Raw genomic sequence first — 27633 nt, 5'->3', positions numbered from 1 at the left:
TAAAATTTAAAAAATAAAATAAAATAAAATAAGCCAAGCTATTCATAAAGAGGTTTCTAAAAACGATACCTACTAGGCCTTGGTTTTACGACTTGGAGAAAAAAATTGCTTTATACCCATTAATATCTCTTCCATGAATTTCACACCACTAATTGTGCCTCGAAAAGCTTCAGCTAGGCACAGCCCCCCCCCCACCGGGTGCATCTATTCTAATGGTCAAAATAAATTGAGGAGGAAAAAAAGGGTCTCTTTCTTTCTACCTCAGAATGGTCTACACCTGCATGAAGGACGGACTCTCCTCTGGGCAGGGGGCTTGCAGGCCTTCCGCGGGGAGAGGAGCCTCAACTGCCATCCCTGGGCAGCAGCTGCCGGAGGAGCGAAGGCCCACTGGCTGTGAGGGAGACTTGGGCGAAGGACAAGGCCAAAGCAATAAAGCTGGCCTCACCTCAGCCTCCCCCTTACACTCCAAAGTGACTTTGGCAGATTTTCCAGCCTGGCTGAGAAGCTCCCAGAATAAATAATCCGCCGGCTGTGCAAAAGGTTTCTGCTTTCGGCACCTCCTGCTTCCCCAGAACAATCACCGAACCGTTGGCCAACTATGATGCCGCCTTCTTCTTTGCTCTATGGACAACTGGCCGTGGGCAAGAAATCAGGAGGGAAAAACAAAAAGGGTCTCCTTTATTTAAACATGTGACTGAAGATGTCCTGTTTTGTCAAGCAAGAGCCCTTCGGTCTAAGACAGGAGCGTCCAGCCTCAACTTCAACTCCTCCTCCTGTTTGTCAGCTGGATGCTCAAAACTGAACTTTGACGGGTGGAGGCAAGTCGCTGCATGGCTCGCTGGGCTGGGGAATTCTGGGAGTTGAAGTCCACAACTTCAACTAAGGTTGCCAAGGTTGGACATTCCTCGGCCTAAGACATGGCAGACAGATGTGAAAGACCCTGGAAACAGACCAGGAGGCCTTTCCCTCCCCATTCCCCCCCCACGCTGCTCCCTTGCAGCTGGCATGGCCACAAACGCCGTCCATGCAGGCGCCACGCTTTGGTCTAGTCCACTCTCAACCCCATCTGTGGGGTGGACCCCCATTCACATTCAGTTCTGGGCACTGTGCTGACCACGGAGGATTCCTGTGCTGAGGGGCTGGAAGCAGAGTCCGATCTCCGTGCAACTCAGCCCAGAGAAAGATGGCAGACGCCTTCCAAGGACCCGAGCGGCTCCTCTGGAGGGCAGGAGCCAGGGGGCCAGAAGGCTTCTCCCCTCCTCGTGGGGCAGCGCTGCTCAGGGCTGCTGGAGCAGAGCCACCACTGTGGGAGGCCCTGAGTGGAGCTGGCCGGATCTTATGGCCAGGAAGGCCACCTCCAGCGGAAGGAGTCGGGTTCTACGCCTTCTCCACAAGGGGAAGGAAGCGGAGGGGGCCGGAGCGGCTGGCAGCCTCTGACCCTTCCCTAGAGCAGGGAACAGGTTGGGGGAGGGATGAAAAAAAACCCAGGTGGTTTTGCCTGTGGGCTAGTCCATTCCTCCCCAAGAAAAGGAGATTTCTGGGCTGTAATAAAACCCAAGGTAACGATGACCACGGCCTGTATCTGGAATAGGAGATCCTGTTAGGCCCTGTTCCTTGCCTCACCGAAAGCAGATTAAAGCAATAATCGCCATCCAGGAGTAAAGTACAAATTAAAAAAAAAAAAAAAAAGCTTATCTCCGGTGACTGTGCAGCCATTAAAAGCACAGGAAGCGTTAAACATTAAAAGGGGTTTTCGTCATTTGTCGAGGAGGAGGAGGAGGAGGAGGAGGAGGAGGAGGAAGAGGGAAACGCCCCACCGTCTCCTCCTCCGGCTGAGCCTCACAGTCCTCCCAGGCCGCCTCCGTCTTGAGGGTGTGGGCTGGGCTCCATTGGAGGCCTCTCCGGCTGCCTGGCCTCTTTCCGAGCTCCCCCTGCTGTCCCCAGAGTTGGAGTCCCCTCATCTGCCGGGGCGAACGTTCTTCAGAAATCCCCTGGAGCGGAAGAGCCCGTCAGGTCCAGTGTCAGGATTCCAGCAGCCGCCCCCTCATAGGATCTGAAAGAGGATTCCCCTCCTCGGTGCTGCTGATCTCCGGGGAGCCCAGAGGCCACCACCGTCTCTGTCCCCACCGGCACCCACCGGCCTCCAAAAGTGGATGCGAGGAGGGGGTTTCCCCAGGGAAATTAGAGCCCCCCTTGTGACAATTAGAGAGGCAGGAATCCCCCCGGATGAACCAGGAGCCAAGGGACCAGGGGCGCCTCCAGAGCAGAAAGCCCAGCCGCCAGAGCTCAATCACTGCCAAGGGTCTGATTGGTTGACAGTGAAGGGGGGAGGGCAGGAGCCCCCCCAGGCCCGCCTGGTCTATCTGAGAGCAGTCACCTTGCGCTTCTGCTGGGAGGAGGAGGAGGAGGAGGAGCCTGGCCCCAATTGGTCAGCGGCCCTGCGGACATCCTCTTCGTGCTGCTGGATTTGCTGCTGCAAGAGAATGAGCTCGCCCAGGAGACCCTGCCACACACGGAGGTGGAGAGGGGGGAGGAGGAGAAAGAAAATGGAGGTGAGGGGGGCAATGATGTCAAACCAAAAGGTGCAACACAAAGACAGGACGGCACACACACACACACACACACACTGGCGGCGACGGCGGCGGAGGAGCTGAACGTAAAAGGATGGATGAGAGGAGCCTCCTTCCAGGGACGGCCGGGAGAGGCCGAGCGCGTTCAGGGTTTCATCCTCCAGGAAAACGGGCGACCTCTGGATGGAGCAGCGGCCTCCAACCTCGGCCCCTTCCAGCCTGGAGGACTTCAACTCCCAGGATTCCCCAGCTGGCTTAAAAGGGCCGAGGTTGGAGGCCGCTGGTCGGAAGAGTCCAAAGGGGAAACTGAATCCCACCCTGGCGGATTCCCCACCTGCCGGAGGTGGACGTGTCACACCCGCCCAGCCGACCTGACCTCGGCCCATGTGGGCAGCTTCCCTTTGCCTGGGCGCCCTTTTCTAGCCCCACGGCCGGAGAGGCCCCTTTCCAAGGGATGCTCGGGGGGAAGAGCAGCCGTAGCCTCGGGCAGGTCTGGTGTCTGGGGGAGGGGAGCCACTGGTCAATATACTCCACCCACCCTGGAAGCCCTCAGAAGGCCTGTCACAGGCATCCTTGTGGGTCGGAGGGCAGGGGAAACCACGGGGGGGTGTTAATCAGGGGAGGAGGGAGGGCAGGAAGGCCTCCCTTCCCCCAGACAGGAGCCTCCCCTGGATGCCTGCAGAGTTGGCTCCACCAGCCTCCAAGGCGGCTTTTCTCCGGGAAGGCAGCATTCTCCACTTTGGCCGGTCCAGGATAGACTGGGAGGCCCCTCCCTCCCTTTGCAATCCCAGCCAGGGGCACTGCTCCAATGGGGGTCTCACTGCAGTGAAACCACCCTTGTCAAAAGCTAAACCTCCTTCCACTGAGTCCACCCCCCGAGGTTTCTGCCTATGGAAACCCAGCCCCACGTGGTCTCCCAGTCCACTCCTGCTTCCTTTTTGGGGTGGGGGGTGGGGGTGGGGCTCTGCTGGGGTCAGCAACCGACGGCACCCCCAGTGGCCATATGTTCTCAAGTCAGGCCCGAGCACAGCATGCAGCGTGATCAGTACAGACCCCCAGAACGGAGGGTGGCCCCCTTGTGGCGCTTCCTTCCTGGTTCGTCCCCCTCCCCTTCAGAGTCCCAAGACCCTCGCGGACCCCCCTGCTGCTGCTGCTGCTGCCACGAAGGAAAGGCTTGCTGGTGCAAGACCCGGGCCCAGCGCATGAGGGGAGGGGCTGCTTCACCTCGTGCGAGGCTCCCCCCCCTCCCCTCCTGCCGATGGAACTGGGACCTTCTTCGGTTCTGGGGGGCTGAGTGAACCTTAACCTTTCGGCCCCCTTTAAGGGTCTCCTCCCAGAGCACCAGCCCTGCACAGGGTCCGGCTGAAGGAGAAGAAGCGGCCCCCAACCCAGCTCGGAGAGCGACAAGGACCCAGCTCCTCTCAGCCCCGAGCTCCAAGGGTCTCCCTGCTGAGAACTCAGAGACAGGCCCACCAGGCCCCCCCGTGAACCATCTCCGGAAGGACGGCGGAATCACGGACGGGGAGGTTTCCTCCTGCAGCTGAAGGCAGGATTATATGGCACCCCTTCCCCAACTGCATCCCCCAGCACCAACCCTGGGACTCTCTCGCTTTGGCTGACAGCCCTCCCCCTTCTGCCAATCACCCAGGGAGCTGCAGGGGGGCAGCCAAGCCGGAAGGGAGGATGGGGTGCAGCAGTTCAGCTGGGAGGGGGCTACCCCACAGAATCCTGGGGTGGCCTCCTTCTGCCAAGACTCCTGGGCGAGAGGGCGTCTGTGTGCCCTCCTCCCTCTCCAGTACATCCGTTGGGCACCAGCTTCCTTGCCAGGCTGGCCCAGAGCCTCTGCCCAGCACTACGGCAGGCACTGTTACTGCACGGCCGGGGGGGGGGGAATCCTGTCTCCGATGGGACCTCACAAGGCGGCATCCTAACCATCGGATCGGAGGGTGAGGGTAGCAACAGCCTCCCTTTGCCCTTCCTTGCCCAAAACGGGGAGGCAAAAGGAGAGCAGCCCGTTCGGGCCAGGAGCTTCACCAAAGCAACGGGCACTCCTGGGCTGAGGAGGGGGTCTCCGCAGACCCTCCGCAACGGCCACGACTGCTGCTGAGTGTCCAGTGTGCAAAACCCCGAGGGCTCCTGGGAGCTGTCTGAGCTTGGCTGTCTTCCTGCAGACGCTTCATGACCCAAACGAGGGACATCGTCAGTGCTCACTTGCACCCCCCCCCTCTTCTGCACTGATGGTGTTACCCAACGGGGTCATGGAAGGTCTGCAAGAAGACAGCCGTGCTCAGAGAGCGCCTAGGGGCCCCCGTCTCCACCCTGAGCTGGAAAGATTCTCCTTTGTGGACGCACAATATTAGCCCACTGACCCTTGGCCTGGCCTGGCCAGCCCAAGAGCTGGGCCCCACCCGGAACCAGAGGGAGGGGCTGCGCAAACCATACCCGATACTTCCCCCCCTCCCTCTGACCTCCACCGGGCTTTTCTGGGCTTCCCTTAGGGCTTCCCCCTGCAGTAGGAACACGGGGAGCAAATGCCACCCCTCCTCCCGCAGGCTCCGTGCTGAGCCCCCCCCCCCGAGGGTTTGGGCCTTCCTTCCTTCCAAGCCACCCCTCGGAGGGCCCAGCGGCTCGGCCTCCGCCCACCGCATCCTCTGCCCATCCAAATGCCCAGAGCGCGAAGGGAAACAGGGGGGAGGCTAACTCTGGGATTCTCTGCTAGTCCTCAAGGGTCACCCTGTCATTGACTAACGCAGGCAAAAGTGGGGAGAGCAATTTCAACTCACCCCTGCTGAGGATTTCAAACAATTGTTATTTTGTTCAATTGCACTTTCACACCTAGCTGCCCATTCCAAAGCAAAACATTCCGGAAACCCAAAATTACGCAAAATAAAGGTGTTTTGTCACCTGGCTAGCAATGGCTCATCAGGACGACGTGTCTGGATTTGGGAGCGCTCATTTCGGCCACCCAACTCTGGTTGAGAAAAAGCCCCTGTGGCCGGGATGCCCTGGCCTGCAGATCCCCCCCCCTCCCTCCCCCGGAGTTGGCTCTGCGCCTTCCCAGCTCACCTTCTTGTGCTGCTTGTCACTCTCGCCTCCCTGGTCGGTGGCTCTGAAGGCCGAGTCCCCTGAAGAACCTGGGAAGGGAAAGGGAGGAAGGGGTCCCGTCACGTGGCAGCCCGTTGCAGAAGAAACCAGATAAACCGCACCATTTCAGAACCCGTCTGCTCTCCTTGGCTGGTTCCTTCGTTCCTGCCTGGGCCCTGCTCCCCAGACGGTCAATCCTGGGGGTGTGGAGGGGGAGCTATTCTGCAGCAGTGGGGGAGCTCCTTGGAGAAAGGCCATCCTTGTAGAAGAAAAGTCCGCCCACAGGACCTTCTCCCAGGGTTATTTGTTACCCCCCCCCATTTTAAAATGCACCCGGGGAGGGTCAAACCCTCATGCAAATGTCTCCAGGTAGTTGAGGGCCCTCCAGTGCAGCCACGTCGGCTGCCCCTGGATTCCCCCTCAGGCCAAGGAGAAGGCTGGGCCTAGCAGAGCTGCCGAGATGCCAGTGCTGGCCGCTGGGGGCGTCTGGGGCCACCCCACCTGATTAGGCTCCTCTGGCTGGACCCTTAAAATGCCTGGAGCCTTTCGGACCCGGTTTCCGGGCCCGGGGGCAACGCGAAGCGTCGCTTGAGGGTTGGCCGGGCAGCATACAAATAAGTGCAATAAATAAATAAAATCAAACTAAAATGGGAGCAAGTTCAAGGGCTGCTGAAGCAACGAACGGAATGGGGGAGGCTGCACTGCCAAAGGGGACTTGGGAAAGAGGCACCTTTGGCCAGCCAGGGAGGCCGCAAGTTTTTGATATGATCAGAACTGAACTGGGTTCGTAGCTGTTACACAAAGGCTGTCGCAGTGCGGACATCCATTTCCCTCGTCTAATTATGTGGAAAGAGCAGTTGCTTAAGAGCAATAATAAAACAATTAGCGGCTCTTGCAAAACTCAGATTAATAATCTAGAAATGTATTAACCGAGCCCGGTTTATCTCTTTCCAGCTAGCTTAAAGGTAGAGGGCGGGCTTTTTGCATGAAGGAGCAGACCGGCCTCAAGCCATTCCGGTTAGATGGCAGGGAGGAAATTGCGCTTCTTCATTCATTCATTCACTCGCTCACTTTTATATTTTATATTTCTGAACCACCCTTTCCCCTCAAACCTCCCTTATGGAGACTCTCAGCCCTCCAGGTCCTGGTTGTCCCAAAGGTGCTTTTTCCAAGAGGCAACTGGACTTTCTGGTTTTGCTTTGAAGACGTTTCGCTTCTCATCCAAGAAGCTTCTTCAGCTCTTCAGATGCCTCTTGGATGAGAAGCGAAACGTCTTCAAAGCAAAACCAGAAAGTCCAATTGCCTCTTGGGAGAAGCCCCCTTGGGACTGACTCCCCTGATCGGGCTGATCCACACACAGGCCTCCAAGGGGCTTTTTCAAACGTTTCGCTCCTCATCCAAGAAGTTCTGTCCGTTCTGATGGCAAGGGGGGTGAGGGATGCAAGGCCTCCCCACCATCAAAACTGACGAAGCTCCTTGGATGAGGAGCGAAGAGTCTTCTCCTCCTCCTCCTCTTCCTCCTTCCTCCTCTTCTTCCTTGAGGAAAAAACAGTCCAGGGGCCTCTTGAAAAAGCACCTTTGACCTGGGTGACTGAGCACCTCCAGTTCTTCCTGATCCTGTGGGGCAGAGGTGGAGACCAAGAGGGATCCTCCTGGGGAGGGCAGAGGGCAGGAGGAGATGAGGAAGCTGCAAGAGGAAAGCCGGGAAGGCCCGATCTGGAAGGTTAGCTCTGCAAAGCGGCTGACAGAACCACAAAAGGATTTGCTAGAGGAGGGAGGGAGGGGGGAGAAATGCAGGCAGGCAGACTTGCATTAGCCCCCCAGAATCTACCCTGAGGCTGCAGTTTATTTCAGAGGCCCAGAAAGTCTGTTCCTGCCCATGGAGGGTCTCCCTCCCACCCCCACCAGAGCTACTGGGGTGGGGAGGGGGGAGAGCCTCCGGGTGCAATCGAGACCCTTTTCCCCTGGTTAATTGAAGCAATGGGCCAATGGACTAGCTTGCCTCCCAGAGTGGGGGGGGGGGGGCTCCATTGCTGGAGGTTTTCAAGGAAAGCCTGGACAGTCAGCAGAAGGACTCCGGCCTTGGGCTGGGGGCTGGACTAGGAGACCTCTGAGGCCCCTTCCAGCCCTAGGATTCTCTGATTCTAAGGACAAAGGCGAAACCCTCTCTCTGGGATGGTGCAAGGGGAGCTGGCTTTGCCTCCTGGCCTCGCCGGGACTGAAAAGGGCCCAAAGGAGAGGGAAAGGCCAGCCCCCTCCCCAGCTCAAGGCGCCTCTCAGCTCATTTAAACCATTTAAAATCCAAGAGTCCACTAACAAGGAACCAGAAATCCTTCAGGTAGCCTAAAGAGAGCTGCATTTTTTTATACACTGTAGGCACACACACACACACACACACACACACCCACTTACAAGCTTAAGTTCCTCTCCTCTGAGGGACCTTCTATTATTGCGTTATCAATGTGCCAGCAATGCACATTTTACTTACCTGCAATTGTTTTGTTTCTTGCAGCTTGAATGGAAAAAGAGGGTGAGATCTATCACAAAATTCCTTTTTCCAAAAGTACTTTTTCTGGACTTTTCTTGGTTTTTTCCCCTCTGAAAACATGTTGCTTCTCAAACAAGAAGCTTCATCAGTTCTGGGTGAGGCGTGAAATGTTTTCAAGGGAAAAACCAAGGAAGTCCAGCTGCCTTTCGAAAAAAAGCTTTGGGCCAACCATGACCTTGGGCGGTGGGAGAATCTCCATAGACGAGATTCCCTTTTCCAATTGTCTTTCTCTTAATTGTATGATTGTACTGTAGTGCTTAAGGCTGGTTATCCATTGAATCTCTGCAGCGTATGTATTGAAGATTTAAAAGAGTCTAAAATGTTCCTTTCTATACAACTCCAGAAAAACCATCTATAGAGTGCATAAAGGTACTTCAAATTTATGCTGGAAACATGGGAAACATAATTTTATCATGCCTGGCAGACTTGTTAAAAAGCCAGAACATTCTGGATTGAAATACTTATGCCAATACAAAGGATTCCAAAGACTTTGATTCCAGTGAAACCACAGCCTTCCTTCTTGGGATGGATGGACAGAGGCCTAGAAAAGGGCCACGGAAGGCTATTTTTATATGGGATTATTGCTACGAGACTATTATAGGCACGGAAATGGAAAGGCAAGGAGAAGACAGCAAAAAGTAACTTGGTACATTTATTAGTGACTAGGAACCCCCTATGGACTTTTTGCTTAAAAAAAGGGGGGGGGGGAAGGAATTTGTGATTTATGGATCTGATGATTAGAAAGAGTAGTTTACGAAAGACGGAGCTTATGATGCAATTTTAGAGCAAAATATAAATATAATATAAATATAACCTGTGTAAAAAGAACAGAAGCTGCTTCTTTAACTTCTATTTTTTTTCCTATCAATGAGGTTTGTGCATTTTGCTTAATACTTGTTTTAAAACTGATTCGTATTTTTTTTTACAGTTTATTTTATATATGTGATGTTTTATAAGATATAAATTTGTCTGCATTGTTGTACATTGTCCAGAATTGCTTTTTGGGATATGGGTAGTCATACAAATTTGATGCATAAATATTTCTATTTTCTTTCTTAATTTTACACTAGTTTTATTTATTTCCTTTGTTTTCTAATATTGGCATTGCTTTTATTTTGCTAAACATTTCTCCAATAAAAATATACCAATAGACCCTATTTTTTTCCTCCCTAAACACAGGTCACCCAGCTCCTCCACTGCCCTGATGTGAAAGTTGCCCAGAGACAAAGGAATTGGGCTTGGGAATCGAGAGAGAGTAAGGACTGGGGGCTGGATCGTATATTCTGGGATCAGCTAAAGCGTGAGAGTATGAGCATATGAGCTTTTCCTCTTTCCCAGCTCCTATGCACAGCCGAAGGGAAATGCTCTGGGGAAGACCAGGAAGCACCAATTTAAAAAGAAATAAAACACTTTCTGGACCACAAATGACTGTCCAGACTGGGAAAGGGAAACACGGGATCAGAGGCTTATCGCCCTTCTGGGAGATAATGCAGCAATTAAAATAAACAATGAAAAAGGCTCTGTTATCTCTTATCTGGTCTTGCCTATTTGTGGAGCAATTTAGCCCTAATTATATCGTGCTTAGTAATGGTGACATTACAGCTATCTAGAGTACTTTCTCTGGGCAAAAAGCAAAATGAATGGGCTTCTCCACTCCGTTCCCCGCAGGTAGATCAGGTATGCTCACCTGCGCCACGCCGTTTTATAGGCCAAAGGGCCGAGGGAATCCAAGACCAATGCAGCGGCCTCTGCATTGAGGGAGCCGGTCAGATTCTCCACCGGAATCTCATGAGCATGCCAGCCCTTCTTCCTGGAAGGCCCTGCAGCAGGAGTCCCCCGACCCCGTGGTCCGTGGCCCGCTGGGAACTGGGCCACGCAAGCGGAAGGTACATGCGTGAAGCCATCCCCTTCCCCACTGCTGCTGGTGGTCCAGAGCCGGAAAGGTTGGGGGCCACTGCCCTACAGATCTGAGGGATAAAATAGCGGCTGGATTTGGATGTAATTCTATGTGTTATTATCTCATTTATCAACAACTGCGTCCATGAGCTTAGTAAGCAGATGGAAGGGAAGGTAGGACAGGTTGCCTTTAAAGGCTGAAACCTCGAGTGAGACTTGTCAGCATACGGAGCAGCTTATATGATCTTTGTGGATGTGGGGGAATCTCCAGGGAGGCTGGGGGGGGGGAGTGTTAAGAGGGGCCCTAGCCTGGAGTCCTTGCAGTGCAGAAAGCGGCACAAGGCCTGACTTCCCCCAGAAACCCTGAAGCCTCATCTTACTGATAGCCTGGAGAGATCCTTGTAACGTGGGAAGCCAAGCAATGAAGCTTCTGCTTGGTACCATTCACCAGTGGTTCAGGTTACTTGCACCGGACAGTGCAAACGCACACAGGATGTTGCCTCCTGGAGACCCAGAGCGAAGGGAGCTGCCCCCAGACCAGCACCACTGCCTGCTCTCTCAGGCTGATGGGCTCCTGCTTTGCTTTTCCTGGGACATTGGGACCTATCACTGGGGACGGAGTCATTGCTGGAAATTGTCCTTCGCACATTCTTGAACAAGGAGGCTTGACCTTATCGGAATGGGACTGGATTAGCAGGCCTGCTCCCGAACACTCGCCCCACTTACGCAGGAGGAACAACGGCCTCCCGAGAGCAAGGATACAAGAGCCTTGGTCCAGGAACTGGAAATCCCCAGGTCTCTGCACAGACCCTTCTGAAGAGCCCCCACGGCTAGCTTAGCGCATCAGCATCAGAACAGAGCTGGAGGGACCCCGTGGGCCTCCTAGTCCAGCCCCCTGATCCATCCCAGACAAGGGGCCGCCCAGGCTCTCCTGAACAGCCTCCAGTGACGGAGCAGCCACGACGTCTGGTGGCGAGCAGTTCCACTGTTAGGAAGTTTCTCCTCGGTTCCCGGTTGCTTCTCTCCTGGATCCCCGGGGCAGCCTCTCCCGAGAGGAAAAAGGCTCTTGCCAGCCAGGCTGGGTTCCTTTCAAGCAGGCACCTCCAAACTTGGCAAGCTTTCAGTGGCTAAATTATACTATCAGGACTAATCTGAATTCTGATTTTAATTGGCTTTTGTGCTCTGGTTCTATTGCTGTAGGCTGTCTTAACGTTGGCATAACAGACAGGCAGGGCTCAGTTTACGTAATAAAACCAAATAAACAAAAAGTGAACGTGAGCAAAATGAGTAAGAGGAAGGATGACGGCCTGGGCTTCAGAGATCTGAAACGTTCACCCTGTTAAGACCACCTAGGACCGAAAGGGTAAGAAAGGCAAATGGCGGACACTGAGCTGCAGAGAAAGGAAATCTGCACTTGAAGCACCAATTGATCTTCAGCACATCCTGAGGGGCCGTTCCCAGCGCCGGCAGCTGCTGAGCCTATGAATCAGAACCACCGGGTTGGGGGGGGGGGACCCCACAAAGGGAAGATTCAGGAATAATTCAAACTGCTCCTCGGCTTCAGCCACAGAGTGGGGAGGGGGGTGCACTCTCAGCACAGGAGGGGCCACAAAACTGGGCACCACCGGAAAACACAGTTTGACAAAAGTCTGGGTCCAGGGCATCCGGGGGGGCCAAATGAGGGGGTGCAGGGCTGGGTTTTGGTTCAGGCGCCCAGAGTCAGAAATCATTTCAGCCCCTCCGTGAGCGAACAAGGGGGTTAAAGATGATTCTATTGTGATTTAAGAGGGTCTAACCTTCATTAAAAATCAGAAGAATTTGATCACGATATTCAATATTCCAATAATGAAATGACAAAATACTAATTGCTGCAATGTTTGTAATGTAAACCTACAGCCACATCTGAAAAGTATCGAGTATTCGAGATGGCAACAGTGAACATCTACATATTTTAAACGATACAGTATCTGCCCAGATTCTCCATGATTAACAAGACCTTTTATAAAATAAATGCTTTCAGCAACCACAGACTTGCAATTTACATTTCACTAAATTCACCCAAATTGCTTTGCTTGTTTCTGTTTATCTGAAAGGAAAGAGCATCCTGGACTCATCACGAGATCTTATATATTATGTCAGTATAAAATTTACTAACCTTCCCCTTCTGCTTCACTGGCCATTTTTACTTATCCCAGGGTCAAATTAAAATATATTTTTTTTCAAAAGGCCCTGAATTTTCAGGCATTGATTTTGTTTTACTTTTTCTTAAAAATTGTTTTCTAAAACTGAGGAACTCAATTTATACCCTCGAGGAAAGGCAATTCTACCAGCCTGACTGGAGCTAACCAAGACTGGCCCTCTTAAGCATCCCCAAGTCTTAAGAATTAAAAACAGGAGCAAACCCAAAACACTCCACGTTAACGGTCTCCGATTCCTGCAAGCAGTTTGTCATTACAGTTTTTGAAAAAGGGAGGATTATTTAAATGAGAGTAAAGAAAAGTGCATTTTACACACCTAACAAGAGTAGATCAGAAGCTCCTATGACTTCATTAACCAAATTGTAACCTGTGAGAAACCAGCAGACGGAGGGGAAGAAAATTATAAACACTTACAAATGGCAAAGGAAAGGCAGTACCACGTGGGAGGATCCACGACAAGGGCCATACAGACACAACCACAACTTCCTCGGGGATGGCACACCAAGAGGAGGTATCGACAAGGGGGGGAGGGGGGGTTAATAAATGAACTGCCACGAAGGGAAGGGGGCCGGTCCAATTTCCAAAATCAGAAGTGCATAGGAGGGTCTCATCTACTGGCCCTGAATTTCTCCACATCGTTTCAGAACTTGAAACTTCGAAAACCTGAGCTTTCTCACCACTCAGTCCCAGTCCCCCCAACCCTAAACACCCCCCCGCCAACCCCCCAGCCTGCAAAGCCAGGGCACCCAAGATTTCCAGCAGAGGCAGCCGCCTTTCTTTCCCTCAATCCAGCACCTGCCTTCCCTTCTGCACGCCCTCCCCTTCCCAGAATCCCAGCACCTGCTGACGGGCATTGTTAGGCCAGCGCTCGAGTCGGCCTCCACAGACACAGAGCTCTTGGAAGAGGAGGAGGAGGTCAGGGCAGAGCCAGACCAGGGATTAACTGTGGCAGGGACCCAGCAAAAACCAACCCTCCCAGGGTCTCCCAGACGAAAGAAACCCCCCGGGCCTGTGACCCGGAAGAGCCCAAAGTGGCACAACTGTTAAGGGCGGCATTGCAGGCAAACTCTGCCCACAGCCGGGAGTTCAATCCTGACCGGCCTGAGACTGACTCAGTCTTCCGTCCTTCCCAGGTGGGTAAAATGGGGACCCAAATGGAGGAGGGCTGAAAAAGCACTGTGAAGCGGTCTATAAGTCTCAGTGCTGCTGCTATTCCCACCCTCACCTCCCCCGGACAGGTGGCCTCTTCCAGGCGGGACCCCCTTCCTGGGCTGTCTAGGCCTAAAGAGACCTGGGGGGAGGGGGAGATCTCGGAAGTCAGGCTGTCTGCAGGGGGAGAGCAGGCCCGGCTGCCTCCCGCGGGGCCTACGGGGCCCAGGCCTCACCCCTCCGCCCAAGAGTTTCAGATCCAAAGACACGCTAAGAAACGCGCAAGGGTTTCCTTCCCAGCTCCTCCTTGCTCCCCTTTGGGAGAAAACAACCCCCTTACCAGGTGTGAAGAAACCGGAGAAGGAGCTGAAGGTCTCGCTGATCTTGTGGAAGTCGGGCATGAGCTTGCCCAGCTCTTCGGAATCCGGGAGGGCCTTCTTCAGCCTCTCTAGGAACAGACGGGAAAAGGAGTCAAAGCCAAGTTTCCTTGGCTGCATCTGCAGAGCCTTTCAGGCAGTGCCGCTATCAACTCTGACTGACTCTCCCCCTCCCTTCCAACGGGGTCTTCGGGGGGTGAAGAAGCCCCCCTTGTTTGCGGTCTCCACCCTCGGGGTCTACCAGCACCGGCAGGCCTGAGCTCCCAGGAGACCCAGAATAAACGGCTCCATGGTTCTCCGGACGGCCCCTGCCCACGCGGGGAAGACTTCAGCCCATGGGAGGGCAGGGCAACTCTCGCCCTCTGCCACAAGGTCACTGCTGGGGAGGGGGGGGGCATCTGGCTGCCTGGCCTCCAGCTGCAGACAAGCGCCCAGCCTTTCCACCAAAGACCCCCTGAAACCAGGCAGGTCCCGAGTTCTTGCAAACGCGGCAGCTGAGGCCCTGGAAGGATCCGATCCCGCTGCCAGCCACGGGGCTCTGCTCCTAGGAGAGGGGCTAAGAGCGGCCGCCTCTTTAATGGTGAGAATTTGGGGTGGAGGGGGAGCTTGACAAAACCTGATTACCACCCCAGAAATGGGATGTTTTACTCATCGCGTTTTGGTCACACATGACCCCTGTGAGAGTCGGCCCAACAGCGAGACGGGAAGCGGGCCAATTTAATACATAAACAGATAAAGAATGTAAATACAGGTAGTCCTCGACTTACAATGATTCATTTAGTGACCTGTTCAAAGTTACAACGGCACCGAAAAATGTGACTTGCGGCCATGTTCGGGGCCTCCTGGTGATCAGGTGATCAAACGCCAGGCAGCGGCTTCATGTTTTTGACGGTTGCTGCGACCCGGGGGAGGTCACGTGATCCCCCTTCTGGCAAGCCAAGTCAGTGGGGGAGGCAGACTCACTTAACAACCGCGCTGCTGACTTAGCAATTGCAGGGATCCATTGAACAACGGTGGCAAGGAAGGTCGTAAAATGGAGCAAAACTCCCTCAACGACCGTCCTGCTGAACAACCGAAATTCTGGGCCCAATTGTGGTCGAAAGCCGAGAACTACCTGTACGCAAGGCAGCCTACAATTTAAAAAAAGCAAATTTATAGAAGATTACAGCAAAATGAAGTCAAAATCTAGCCAGGCTCCCAGCGGAGTGGCAGCTGTTCCGATGTGTTTCCTCCTCCCTCAGTTATTTGTGTTTTATTGCCTTCACCAGAACAAAATGCTAAGAAGGAACCTAAAGTAAAATGTTGAGACATACAGATACGCTTCGATAAGCAGTAATATAAAAGCGAAAGTAATCCACCGAATTACTTTTTTAAGCCCTAATGCTCCAGTTTTTAATTTTTTTTTAAAGTAACTGTAATTGTAGCTTTAGTTTAGGCTTATTTATCTGTTATGTGTTTGCTGACAATGATACCCGAGTTACTCAGCCTGTTGAATAGGATATTACTTTCCTTAGTAATAAATAAAATCCCCACAGAAAGAGAGAGAACGCAACGGTTGTGCAGCCACACTAGGCAAAAACCTTGATGGCTCTGAAGGAGGGTTCCAGCCAGGAAAAGTAGATGAGTAAAGCCAGCAGAAAATAGACTTTCCCTGCATAAAGAAAGGAGCTTACGTGTCTTGTGTGCGTTACTAACAAGACAGAAGAGGATACAAAGGGCGGGGGCGTTTGTCTACCACGCTTCCACTGCCACAGGGCCAAAAGCGAGCAGGGCAATGGGGGAATTATGTCGATGGTTCGGTTCTTCCTTTTAATTGTGCACACTGCCCAGAGTCACAAGGGCTCCATAAGGTCAATAAGCAAACTCTTCGGAAAAGGAGAACTAAATCCTGAAGAAAACAAGGTTTGCAATAACTATGAGCCCCAGGTTACCATCACAACACCCATGAAGACCCCAAAAGCTGGATTTGGTGAACAAGAAGTGCCTGGAATCAGGCTGGGCCAGAACTTGGCCGGGAGCGACGGGGGAATGAAGCACCAACCGAAGTCGATGTACTCGTCGATTTCCCAAAGGAAGTCAGGAACGATCCACTTGTATTCACTCAGGTCCGGCAAGGAGTCCTTCCATTGGGTGTAGGTCTAGAGTAAGCCAGAAAAAGGGCATCACGTTTTGGCATTCATAACAGAAACAGAACGTCTTGACAAAGTTCAAAGTTACGACGTCATTGGGAAAAAATGCCTTATGACCATGTTTCACCGTTACGATCTTTGCAGCCTCCCCATGGTCACATGGTCCAAATCCAGGCGCTTGGCAATTGGTCCATACTTATGACCACTGCCGTGTCCATGTCATCCCCTTTTGTGACCTTCTGGCAAGCAAAGTCAACGGGGAAGCCGGATTCACTTAACGACCGGGTTAGTCACTGACCAACTGCAGCAATTTGCTTAACAACGGTGGCAAGAAAGGTTGCAAAAATGGGGCAAAGCTCAGTCTCCCTTCACAACAGACATTTTGGGCTCACTTTGGGTTGTAAGTCGAGGACTTACCCGTATTCCAGAAAACCCGGCCCTGATCAGCTAGTTCTGACGTGTGAATAAACCCACTGATTTAAGTTTCAACCCACTGAACGCCTCTCCAAGACTGGAAAGATGGCACAGCAGCAGCACAGAGGCAGAGGCAGAGGCAGACTGAAGGGGCTGGCAGGACGGCACCTGAGGTGAGGCCTTCTGACTATCAAACTGCCACCCACAAGACGAAATATCCCCCCCCCCATACAAATCAGTTTACGAAGCCCAATCGGTCTACTGGAAAATGGCTGCTGGTGAAATGCAAAAGTTGGCTTTTATTTTTTAAATGTTATGCACCTCCCGTCTTGCCAAGAGGCGAATTCAGGTGGCTCACAACCAAGCAAAACTCAGTTTTGGACGAAGGGCTGATACATCAGGATGAGGGTCAAGCTCATATCCAGATAGTCCCTGACTTACAACCGTAAAGGAATCCAGAATTTCCATCATAATTGACGATGGTCCTACGTCACTCACGTGACTGGAGAGGATTTTATGACTTTTCTGCAGTGGTCATTAAGCAAATCAATCCAACCTATGGGCGTTTTTTGCCAGAAACCAACAAAACCCAAGGGTCAGTCATAGTCACGTGACCACAGGGCCATGCGTCATTTTGGGCAGGTCTGTCGTTAATTTCAAATGGTTGCTAAGTGGCTGTTAAGCGAGGACTACCTGCCCTGCGTGAAGCAACCTCCACAGAAAGAGGCCCCTTTCCCAACTGGGATGCCTTCCCAATGGGTGGCCTGCAAGAGGGGGCTTCTGCTCTGGCTTCAGGTTCAGGAGGAGGACCTGGGGTGGGTCCAGCTGCTGTTTGGAGTGGGCTGCCGTTTGGCCACCTGACTCCACCTGGCAGGCTTCAGAACTGCATTAAACCTAATTACAGCAGCCATTGAGAGCTGGGTAAATGCTTATTATAGCTGTAAGGGCATCCCTAAGGAGCTTAGGATACGCCAGGCTTAACGTGTCTTTAACAGGATGAAATTTAACAGAGACAGCAGAAAAACCCACCACTTAGAAAATCAAACACACAGGGACATCTTAGAGGGTATTCACACAGCCCCTCCTTGTTTAGCAAACTACCTGGGTCAGCGACCATTTGCAAATACACAACGGTGATAAAAAAAATATCACTTTACAAGCAATGCTTGCCAATTAAGTTCTGAGAGAGAGATTAAAGGACCCAGATGTGTTTAGCCCTGAGAACAGAAGACTGAGGGGTGGGGGAATATAATATTTGCACAGATTCATATAGAAGTCAGGACAAGGAACTGTGGGACTGGAATGGACCCGAGAGATAATCTAGTATTGCTTTTCATTTTATGAAAAACGAACGATTGTTTAAAAATGCCACGTGCCCATCAAGGAAGACAAGCGTTTGCTGCAGCTTGCTCTAAAAAGTGTTCATTTTGCCACGGATCTTACAGGCAGGAAGGAAAACCCAAACCAACTTCAGCAAGATCTAGGAGGAATTTATTTCACACTGCAAACTTGTGAATTAAAGGTATCCGGAGAGAGAAAAATTGCCACTGACCCAGTAACAAGGTGGGACTTTCACTATAGGCATATCAGAAGAAAGAGCTGCCAAATAGAGACTGAGGTTCACAATTTGACTTAAACTGGTGAGGATTTTTTTTTTAATGAGAGGAAATGATTTATTTATACATATAATCCTCAATTTACAACCACAATTGAGCCCAAAATTTCCATTGTTAAGTGAGCTTTGCCCCATTTTACAACCTTTCTTGCCACAGTTGTTAAGTGAATCACTGCAGAGGATAAATTAGTAACCTGGTCGTAAAGTGAATCCGGCTTCCCCTTTTCTGACCTTCCTGGTCAGAAGGTTGGATCAGGTGACACACCCCCCCCGGGAGACTGTGACCGTCATATGAACCAGGTGCCAAGCGCCTGAATTTTGATCACGTGACCATGAGGATGCCGCAAAGGCCATAGCTGTGAAAAACGGTCATCAGTCACTTTTTTCAGTGCCGCTGTAACCTTGAATGGTCACTAAACAAACTGTTGTAAGTCGGGGACTGCCTGTGTTCAACTACGTTCAACTCGTTAGGGAAGAAACGCTGTTCTTGAAGCGATAAAGGTTTAATGCTTAGAGTCCTTCTGTTTGTAAAGGACAATCCAATGAAGTGGATGCTTCAGCCCCAGCCGACGAACAAATCTAAAACGTCCTGCTGAACTGAGAGAACCATGTTCTGCCCACTCCCCCTCCCCCTTCCAGGACTACCTGCGTTTCAACCCCAAGCCGCCCTCGAGGGCAGGGAGCCAGTACCTTTTGGGCCGTGTAGCCACCCCCCACCGCAGAGCCCAGCACGAGGTAGCGCAGCCGCAGCAGCCTGGAGGCCACCCGGGCGAGCCAGAAGTTCCTGGAGGGCTGGAGGCCGAACTTTACAAGCAGCAGCCTGGAGTTGCGCAAGGGAAGGCGACCGAGGGTGGAGTACTGCTGGGCCGAGGTCCGTGACCGAAGCCTTGGTAACCTGGACATGGGGGCCCCGGAATGATGAGTTTTTTGTGAGATAAAATGCAGCTTCTGCAGCGGCAGCTTCCCTCTCGCTCTGGGGGTCCCATTGGCCAGGTCCTGACAGGCAGCGCTAGAGGGAAGGAAACACGGATTCTGGATTATTCGCGCAGGATTCTCAGAGTCGTGAGTACCAGCAGTTCAAAGTCACTGACTGGGAACATTTCACGTGGAGTTTTTGCAGTTAACCCCCCCCCCCCTGCCCCAACCACCCCCACCATCAACCGCTATTTCCCAGGAGGCTGTGGGCAACCTTCAGCGGAGGATTCTGTGGTGCACTTTGAGGCAGGCTTGAAAAATAGCTGCAGGCAGCCTGGAACAGTCACTGACTTAAAAAAAAACATCAAATCTGTGCTGCAACCATTCTCTGCTTGCTTTTGGGGGGCAGAGGTTTGTGGTTAGAGGTCTCACAAAACGATCACAACCAACACAACCATAGGGACTGTGGGCCCCCTGGAGAATATTTGCTTGCATGCAAATGGTACCTCTCCTAAATCATTGGTGAATAAAAGAACACATTATTTCCTAGCGATTCAGTCTTTAGGCCCTAGCTTTCCACAGCATGGATCCCTCTGGGTCTATGGAGATTCTCAGTCATCCAGGTCGTGATTGTCCCAAAGGTGCTTTCAGTTGCCTTTTAAAAAGCACCTTTGGGGACGGAATTATGCATTCCACATTTGGATCCCCTCTCTGTTTAGCTTTCAAAATTGCTGTGAAGATCTTGGGCTAGGCTAGAAGGGAGGCCAGCAAATGTAAGAGTAAGAAAAGTTTAGTGCCTGTTGCAGTGCTGTGGTTGGGGCTATAGGGGGTTGTTATTACCGTACTAGTAGTAGTAATATTAATTCAATTTAATATAGGCACCCGCTCTTCTGGGTTTGGTCAGTTTTAATTTGTTTTTATTGAATAGAATTTCCTTGCATAAGATTGCACATTAAGCTTCTAAATAATGAATCCAAAAAGGAGAGTGGCATCTTAAATGGGCTTTGCTATTACCAAGAGCCAAGAGGCTCCAACATTCGGAGGAGTGCTAGTCTCAACTCCTGGCCTCCTGGGGCCTTAGAGCCACAACATCAGACCTTCTCTGGGTTTCCCACGGGATCCATATCCCTTGGAGGGAGATTCTCCTGGTGTCTCTGGGAGGCGCTCCCTCCTCTAGGTCCTGGTTGCCCCAAAGGCGCTTTTTCCAAGAGGCAACTGGACTTTCGTTTCTCCCCCCCTTGAAAACCTTTTGCTTCTCGTCCAAGGAGCTTCTTCAGTTCAGGATGAGAAGCGAAATGCTCCCAAGGAAAAACACACCAAGAAAGCCCAGATTCCTTTTGGGAGAAGCGCCCTTGGGACCCCCTCTGGGGCCTCGGAGGATGGAGGTGAACAGCAGACCCGGCTCCCTTCTTGGAGGGAGATGCTCCTCCTCTTCCCCTGGGGTCCATGGGGGGTTCTCCGTCCTCCTCCGAGGCCCCGGGGGTCGCAAAGGAACTTCTTCCAAAAGGCTTCCTGGGGATTTTTTTTTTGGTTTCCCTGGAAAACGTTTCCCTTCCCATCCAAGGAGCTTCTCCAGTTCCGAGGGAGGGAGGCGGCCTTTGGGGCCTCGGTTCCCGCGGGTATCACCGCTCCCTTCCTACAACGGGGACAGACCGGCGGCCCGCAGAGCTTTCCTCCCCTCCCTCCCCCGGTATCTTGGCAATCCCCAGCTGGAAGGCGGGGAGGGGCAGCGCCAGGAACGGGCGGGCGGGAGACGCGGCCCCGGCCTCGGATCTTCCACGCGGGAACACCGCGGGGAGGGGATCCGGGACAGGCAGCCTCGGGAGGCGCCTCGGCTGACTCCCCGCTCCGGGCCGAGCCAGGCGAGTCTGGCCGCCGGAGGGAGAGCTGCGCCCGGGAGCAACGCGGATCCCGGTCCCGCCAACCACCGCCCCGCCCCGGGCCCCACAGCCCCGTCGGCCACCGGGCATCGCGGCCCCGGGTCTGTGGAGGCGCCCCGCACTGACCAGGCAGCCGCCGCCGCCGCGCGGGCCCTCCACATCCTTCGCCGCCCGGCCCAGCCGGTCCTTCGCCGCCGCCGCCGCCTCCTCGCCCTTCAACCGCTTCCGCTTCCGGCCCGCCGGCCGAGCGTCCGCCGAAGCGCTGCGCCTGCGCGCCAGGTTCCGGGCGGGGACGCGATTGGGCGTACGCCCTGCGTCGTAGACTCACGAAAGTTCAAGAGGGGTCGCGCTAAGCCGCTCCCGCTCGGTCTCGGGTCCCTTGTTCGCTCCCGCCGCCCTCGGTCGCTGCCCGGGAGGCTCCGGCGCTGCCTGGACGGAGACGGGCTCCTCAATGGATCTTCCTCGGTGTCCCCGCGACGCTCCTGCCCGGGCAGCCCTAGACCGCAGATCGGCCTTTCTCAAGCTCTGCAACTCTGAGATGGGCGGACTCCAACTCCCAGAATCTCCTGCCAAGCCCAGCTCCTCCCTCCCAGCCGGTCTGCTGCTTTTATCCGTTCAGCGGCACCCAAGAGCCCAATTCAGCCACTCAAGACACGAGGGGGAAAAGTTGGCAAGGGGGCCGCTCAGGCCTGTTTGCCCCCAAGGCCCCCACTGCCTCCCTCTTTTGAGGGCAAAGCACCACCGACTGCGGAGCCAGAAAGGCAGCAGGGCACTGGGGGCGCTTTCTCTGCCAGCCCCACAGAGGGCAGCCTCTGAAACACCTGTGCCCCCCCCCCATGGCATCTGGACCTCCATCCCACCTGAAAAGCGGATCCACCTGTAAATAGTTGGTCCGAAGTCTTGTGCCCCTTCTGTTTTGCCCCTGGCCTTGTATTTGCACTCTAAATGAACAGAAGGGGCCTTGGAGGTCTTCTAGTCCAACCCCGTGCTGAAGCAGGAGATCCTGTACCACTTCAGACAAATGGCTTTCCCACATCCTTAAAATCCTCCACCCACAACTCCTGGAGGCAATGTCCATTTGGCTTCTTTCTTCTCCCCTTGGAAATCCAGTTGCTTCTGGGGCTGTGATCATTCCCTCCCTCCCTCCCTCCCGGAATGAAAGGCCTCTTGGAGGCAGAAGATGCCAAGGGGCCTTTTTCTCCCAACTCCCGTCTTATCTCGAAGGGATATGAAGATAATTTGGCCCGGCAGATCTTTGCATCCATGGTGGATGGGGCACTGACACTTCTTTTACTTTGGTTCCGTGGATCGTGTTTGTTGTTTTTCTTTTTTCTGTGATGTGTACCACCTGAGGTCCGAGCATCTTGACTTGACTTAGAATAACAGAGCTGGAAGGGACCTTGGAGGTCATCTAGTGCAACCCCCTTGCCCAAGCGGGAGACCTTACACCATTTCTGACAGTCTGTTCTTGAAAAACTCCAGTGACAGAGCATCCACAACTCCTGAAGGCAACTTCTGTTCCACTGGTTGATTCTTCGCATTTATGGCGCCCACAAATAGTAAACACCCCCTCCCCTGCTATATTGGTAATTCTGCATTTAACAGATAAGAGATAACAGATAATCAGACTTGGAAGGGACTCTGTAGGTCATCTAGTCCAACCCCCCGCCCAAGCAGGAGACCCTACACCATTCCTGACAGAGGGCAGTCCAGCCTCTTCTTGAAAGCCTCCAGGGATGAAGCTCCCACAACTTCTGAGGGCAACTTCTGTTCCAGGGGTTGATTGTTCCCTGGGATTGGGATTCCAAAGCCTCTGCCCCCCTTCCTAGTTTCCTGCTCTGCAGAGGGAGAAGCTGAACCCCCAGAAAAGCCCAGGATCGGCTGTTTTGCTTCATCTGTGACGTGCCCCCCCCTCTTTAAGGAGAGCCTCCAGTGTTAGTCACAGCTGCAGGAGGCCTCATCCCTGGGTGGCTTCCTCTACCTAACCAGGAGGAGTGGTTGTTAAAATGGATGTTTGAATGTTGAAAGGAGTGGCTCCACGAAGAAGACCGAGGAGAAACAGCACTGAGTCTGGGCAGCGCAGCTGTCAGCAGTGGCCTTGACTCACTAGGGTGGCAGGCCGAGAGCCACGGTTGGGGATGGCCGGGTCCTCTCTTCCCTCCACCTGCTTACAACCCCCCCGCAGCCATCGGCCGAGCATCTGGAGGGAGAGGGGCTCATGCCTGCCTGGTTCTTGGGGAAAGGAGCTCCTGGTTGCAGCAACTCCAGCTTTCCGGGGACCTTCCTGTGGTGTCCCGGGGGCCCGGCTCCATTTGAGGTGGAGTTTCTCTGAAAAAGGCCCCAGTGAGTTCCAAAGAGCCAGAAAATAGCTCAGCCTTTTCAGTTCAGAAAACAAACGTTTGTTTTGCCGTGAACCAGAGGCCAGAGCGCCACAGACTTTCCTCTGCCCTGCCAGGATGCAAAGCAGAAGAGGGAAGGATTTGGGGGGGGGCCCTCGCCGGGGCACGAAAAGGAAGGAGGCGAGGAAGCACCTCCAGGCCTCCTCTGACCCAAGTGGTGCCTCTCCCACAACCAGTGGCCCCCCCATACATCTCCTAATCTCTGCAGGGAGCCCCTCCCCTCCCCCTGCCAGGCCTGGAACCTGCCTGGAACCGCTGCTCTCTGGAGTGGCCCCATCAGGAGGAGCCCAGGGAAAGGAGGGCTAGGAAAGGTGTTTCCACCTGGAGCTCCAGGGAGGAGCTGTCCCTTGGCAGCAGGAGCCTAGCAGGGGGAAGGTGTGGCCCTCCAGGTCAGCCTGGTATATAAGCTGCTCCATCCCTGCCGGCCCAGGAAGGGCTGTTGGGAAGCCTCCAGAGACCCACCGGGACCATGGAGGAGAAGCATGGCGGGGGCCACCGGGCCCTGCTCAACGAGGGAGAGGAGGCTGAAACGGTGAGTCTGCCCCACATTGCCCCCTGTTGCCTGGGAGGCAGCCCCCCGCTCTGAGGGAGGGCTGTTCCTGCAGGGCTGCCCCCCAAGCGCCCTCTGGGCAGCCGCAGAAGCTCTGGCCATGTGGGCAGAGAGGACGGGCGGTGGGGAGGGGAAGGCGCCCCAAGGAAAGGGGCTGAACGGCAGCAGCAGCTCCCTCTGCACCGCCAAGCCCTCCGTGGCCCTGGCAGTGCCGAGCACGAGGCAGCGCTTGCTGGGAGGGGGCTGCGCTGGGAAGGGCCCCACCCCACCCAGGAGGGCCCGTCGGGGGTCTTCCCGGCCTCCTCTAGTGCCTTCATCACCACCTGCGCTCAAGAAGCGGCCCGGTGCGAAGAGTGCCCTGCAGGCGCAACGGCGGCGCCCCCGAGCTGTAGCCCAATCCGGGCTGAACCCGCGAAGCCCGGCAGCGGCTGCTGCGCCGCTTCTGCCCGCCGGCTCCGGCTGGGTGGGGTGGGGGCGGCCGGGATGGCAGGGAGGCGCTGTCCCAGCCGCTGCCCTTCGCCGTCCCGGCTGGAGCGGAGAGGCTGCCAGGCGGCTTCCTGGCCAGTCCCGCCCGCCCGCCCGCCCGCCGCCTTCCCCTCTGCTCTGCTGCCCCGGCCAGCATCTCCTGCCAGCCCCGCAGCCCGCTTGCCTCCGGGGCGACCAGCCGCCTCTGTCCTACCTGGAGCTCCGCGGGGCGGGGGGTCCAACTGCGGGGCCCGCCCTGCCCTAACGCCTGGCTGGGCTGGGCTGGGGGCTTCCGGCGGCCTCTTCTGCCGGCCAGTCGCTCCGCGGAACAGTTGCCAGGAAGGGTCGGCCGGCGTCGTCGGGAAACCTCGCGCGCAGCCCAGCTTCCCCGGCCTCCGGCTGCTCTGTTCGGGCCGAGCGGGGAGCGTCCCAGCCGAAGCCCGGCGCCAGCCTCTCGCTCGCCTCGCCTTCTCTCCGCCCGGAGGCAGCCCGCCTCGCGGCCCTTCGGAAGCGGCGCAGGGGCCCTGTTGGGGGGTGGGGGGCAGAGGCGGGGGGGCACCGCAGGCCCTTTTTCGGGAGGGGGCGGCGGCGGCGAAGGTGCCCAGTCTCTCTGCCTGCCCCAGAGGACAGGCACACTTTCAAAGGGATACATTTCACTTTCATTTTCAGCACTTAGCAATGCCAAGGACTCAAGAGAAACCCACCATATTGCATTTAATTTTATATTAAATTAATCTAATTTATAATAAATATAAAATTTAATTTAATTAGTATACGATAAAGGTTATTAAGGTTAATTGAAACTAATTTAACTAATTTTATATGCCACCCACCTTGCCGGCAAGGGACTGAGGGCAGCTTGTTTCATCAGGTCAGATATCCAGCAAAGGTGCAGGTATGAGGGAGGGTCTCCACAGGGTGTGGTCAAAAGGGCTGCCACAGTGTGACTAACAGGTGTATGTCACTGCAGCCACCCTGGTCTCGGACGGTTCCCTGCGGGCTCCCCTGTTCTGAGTGCTGAAGTTTAGACTGGATGCCCAGCCCGCCCTGCCCCCTTCTGGCCCTTCCCCCTTGGACAGTCCCTGCAAGTCTCAGCCCTGCCCTACCTTCGCTTTCCTCCTGGGAGGTTGTCCTGCTACAGAAGCAGCCAAGCGGCAGAGAAAGGCAGGCAGGAGCAGCAGCCCAGGAGGCTCCGGATCTGGAGGCCACCTGTGGCCAAGACACCCAGGAGGAGCCCATTGAAGGGTTGCGCAAGGGGCTCCTGGGCGGCCATTGGGCGGCCCAGCTGCAGAACCCCCCATTCCTCCCCCAGAGGGGCCTCTTTCCCAGCTGAGCCTCTGCTGCGGAGGTGCTTCTTTCTGGGAGACTGAGACGGGGGTGTGGACCGTCCCAAGACCCCCCCGGGACATCTCTTGCAGGCCCAGGGTCTACGATGAGCCTCTCCAGGATCCAGCTGCCCCCCGTGGATGCCTTCACTTGGGCTCACCCTCCCCCAGAGGCCCAGACTTGGAGCCTCCCCGGACTGGGGATGGGCCACCTCCTGCCACCCTCGGCCCAGTCCCCTGGTGGCTGGAGACCGAGGCCAGCCCTGCGCCCCTGAGGCCCTGCCGGTCTTTGGGTTCGGAGACGCCTGACAGAAAATAGGCCAGAGTCACCACCGTCCCAGGCAGAAGAAAAAGCCGGCAATTAAAAGAAATGCAGGACCAGCAATTACAGCAGCGATTAAAGCAATTAAACCCCAGAGATGAAAAACCGGGGAGAGCCCCAGAGAGGAGGCCCCACCCGGGAGAACCGGTCACTTCCTGCCTAGCTGGGAGGGAATTCGCTGGGCCGCCGGCTGACGTCGGCTGCCAGATTCCTTGCACAGACCTCGGGCTCCTCAGAGCTGCGGCAAGGCTGGACCTCAATTCCCATCCTCCTGGGCCTGGACCCGTAGCACCCAGGGCAGCCTGGGGGAGGGAGGGAGGGAGGATGCAGGTGACCTGCAGCTTTTCTGGAGCGACCCCTCGGGTGAAGCTGGGATGGCAAGAGGGCAGGAAGGGGAAGCCCCACTCACAGCACTTCGCTTAGTGACCGTTTGAAGTCACGACGGCACTGAAGAAAGTGACTTGTGACCGTTTTCCACATTATGACCGTTGCAGCAGCCCCAGAGTCATGCGATTTACATTCGGATGCTTATCAGCTGACTCGCATTTATGACGGCCGCCATGTCCCAGGGTCACATGATCCCCTTTTGGGACCTTCTGACAGGCAGAGTCCATGGAAGAGCCGGATTCACTTAATGGCCGTGTTACTAATTTAACAGCTGCAGTGATTAACTTAATGGCTGCAGCAAGAAAGGTCGTTAATTGGGGCACAAATCACCTAACTGTCTCACTTAACAACATACGTTTGGGGCTCAGTTGTGGTCGGAGGTCGAGGACTGCCTGTAGAAGCCCCTTGCCCACCGCTTTGCCTGAAGTTTCCCTTCCCTAAACTGGGTGGAATTTTTTTATTTATTTTTTATTTATTTATTTATTTATTTATCAAGCAATTATAAGATAATAGGTATAAGTAAAATAATAGGTATAGGTATAAGTAATAGGTATAGTTATGAATACATGGATACATATAAGAAAAATAAAAGAAACAATAGGACAGGGACGGTAGGCACGTTGGTGCGCTTATGCACACACCCCTACAGACCTCTTAGGAAAGGGGTGAGGTCAATAGTAGACAGTCTAAGGTTAAAGTTTTTGGGGTTTGGGGAAGAAACCACAGAGTCAGGTAGAGGATTCCAGACATTGACCACTCTGTGGCTGAAGTCGTATTTCCTGCCATCAAGTTTGGTGCGGTTAACCTTGAGTTTGTATCTATTGTTTGCTCTTGTGTTGTTGTGGTTGAAGCTGAAGTATTCATTGACAGGTAGGACATTGCAATGTATGATTTTATATACCATGCTTAAGTCAGACCGAAGACGGCGTAATTCAAGGTTTTCTAGTTCTAGAATTTCAAGTCTGGTGGCATAAGGTATTCTGCAACGAGTAGAGGAGTGGAGAACTCTTCTTGTGAAATACTTCTGGACTTTCTCAACTGTACTAATATCAGATACGTAATGTGGTTTCCAGACTGATGAGCTGTATTCGAGTATTGGTCTAGCAAATGTTTTGTATGCTTTGTTAGTAGTGTGATATTACCAGAGAAAAACCTACATAAAATTAGGTTATGCCTTTTTGGCTACGTAGTTTCAGTGGGCTCTAGTACTTAGATCATTAGAGATGAGTCCTCCAAGGTCCTTTACAGAGCTTGGATCATCAACAAGGTCTTGACTATTCAGCCTGTATTTTATTTTCTGATTTTTTTTTTGCCAATATGTAGGACAGAGCATTTATTTGTTGAGATTTGAAGTTGCCATTTGTTTGACCATTCAGATACATAGTCGAGGTCTTTTTGGCTGGTTTGAAG

General features: G+C 54.0%; 2 protein-coding genes across 2 annotated transcripts in view; one reads left to right on the top strand and one right to left on the bottom strand.

Moving 5' to 3' along the window:
• The window catches only part of OPA1 (OPA1 mitochondrial dynamin like GTPase), a 55177-nt gene extending 34156 nt beyond the window's left edge, over positions 1-21021 (bottom strand). The window contains exons 1-7 of the mRNA XM_087965641.1: positions 20902-21021; positions 18671-18989; positions 15864-15960; positions 13786-13893; positions 12613-12663; positions 5637-5704; positions 2378-2503 (exon numbers count right to left, since the gene is read on the bottom strand). Coding sequence (XP_087821767.1) covers positions 2378-2503; positions 5637-5704; positions 12613-12663; positions 13786-13893; positions 15864-15960; positions 18671-18989; positions 20902-20936 — 804 coding nt within the window. The 5' untranslated portion in view covers positions 20937-21021. The remainder of the gene's footprint in view (positions 1-2377; positions 2504-5636; positions 5705-12612; positions 12664-13785; positions 13894-15863; positions 15961-18670; positions 18990-20901) is intronic.
• Positions 21022-23575: 2554 nt separating this feature from the next.
• LOC113425180 (putative cation-transporting ATPase 13A4) overlaps positions 23576-27633 on the top strand; it is a 39984-nt gene continuing 35926 nt past the window's right edge. The window contains 1 exon segment of the mRNA XM_087965640.1: positions 23576-23706. Coding sequence (XP_087821766.1) covers positions 23644-23706 — 63 coding nt within the window. The 5' untranslated portion in view covers positions 23576-23643.

The sequence above is a fragment of the Notechis scutatus genome, chromosome 4, assembly GCF_049901735.1.
Source record: "Notechis scutatus isolate UNSWTSFEM ecotype Mainland chromosome 4, rNotScu1.2, whole genome shotgun sequence".
Classification (NCBI taxonomy): Eukaryota; Metazoa; Chordata; class Lepidosauria; order Squamata; family Elapidae; genus Notechis; species Notechis scutatus.
Note: the sequence above shows the minus strand (reverse complement) of the source record. Positions and strands in the feature narration are given on the sequence as shown.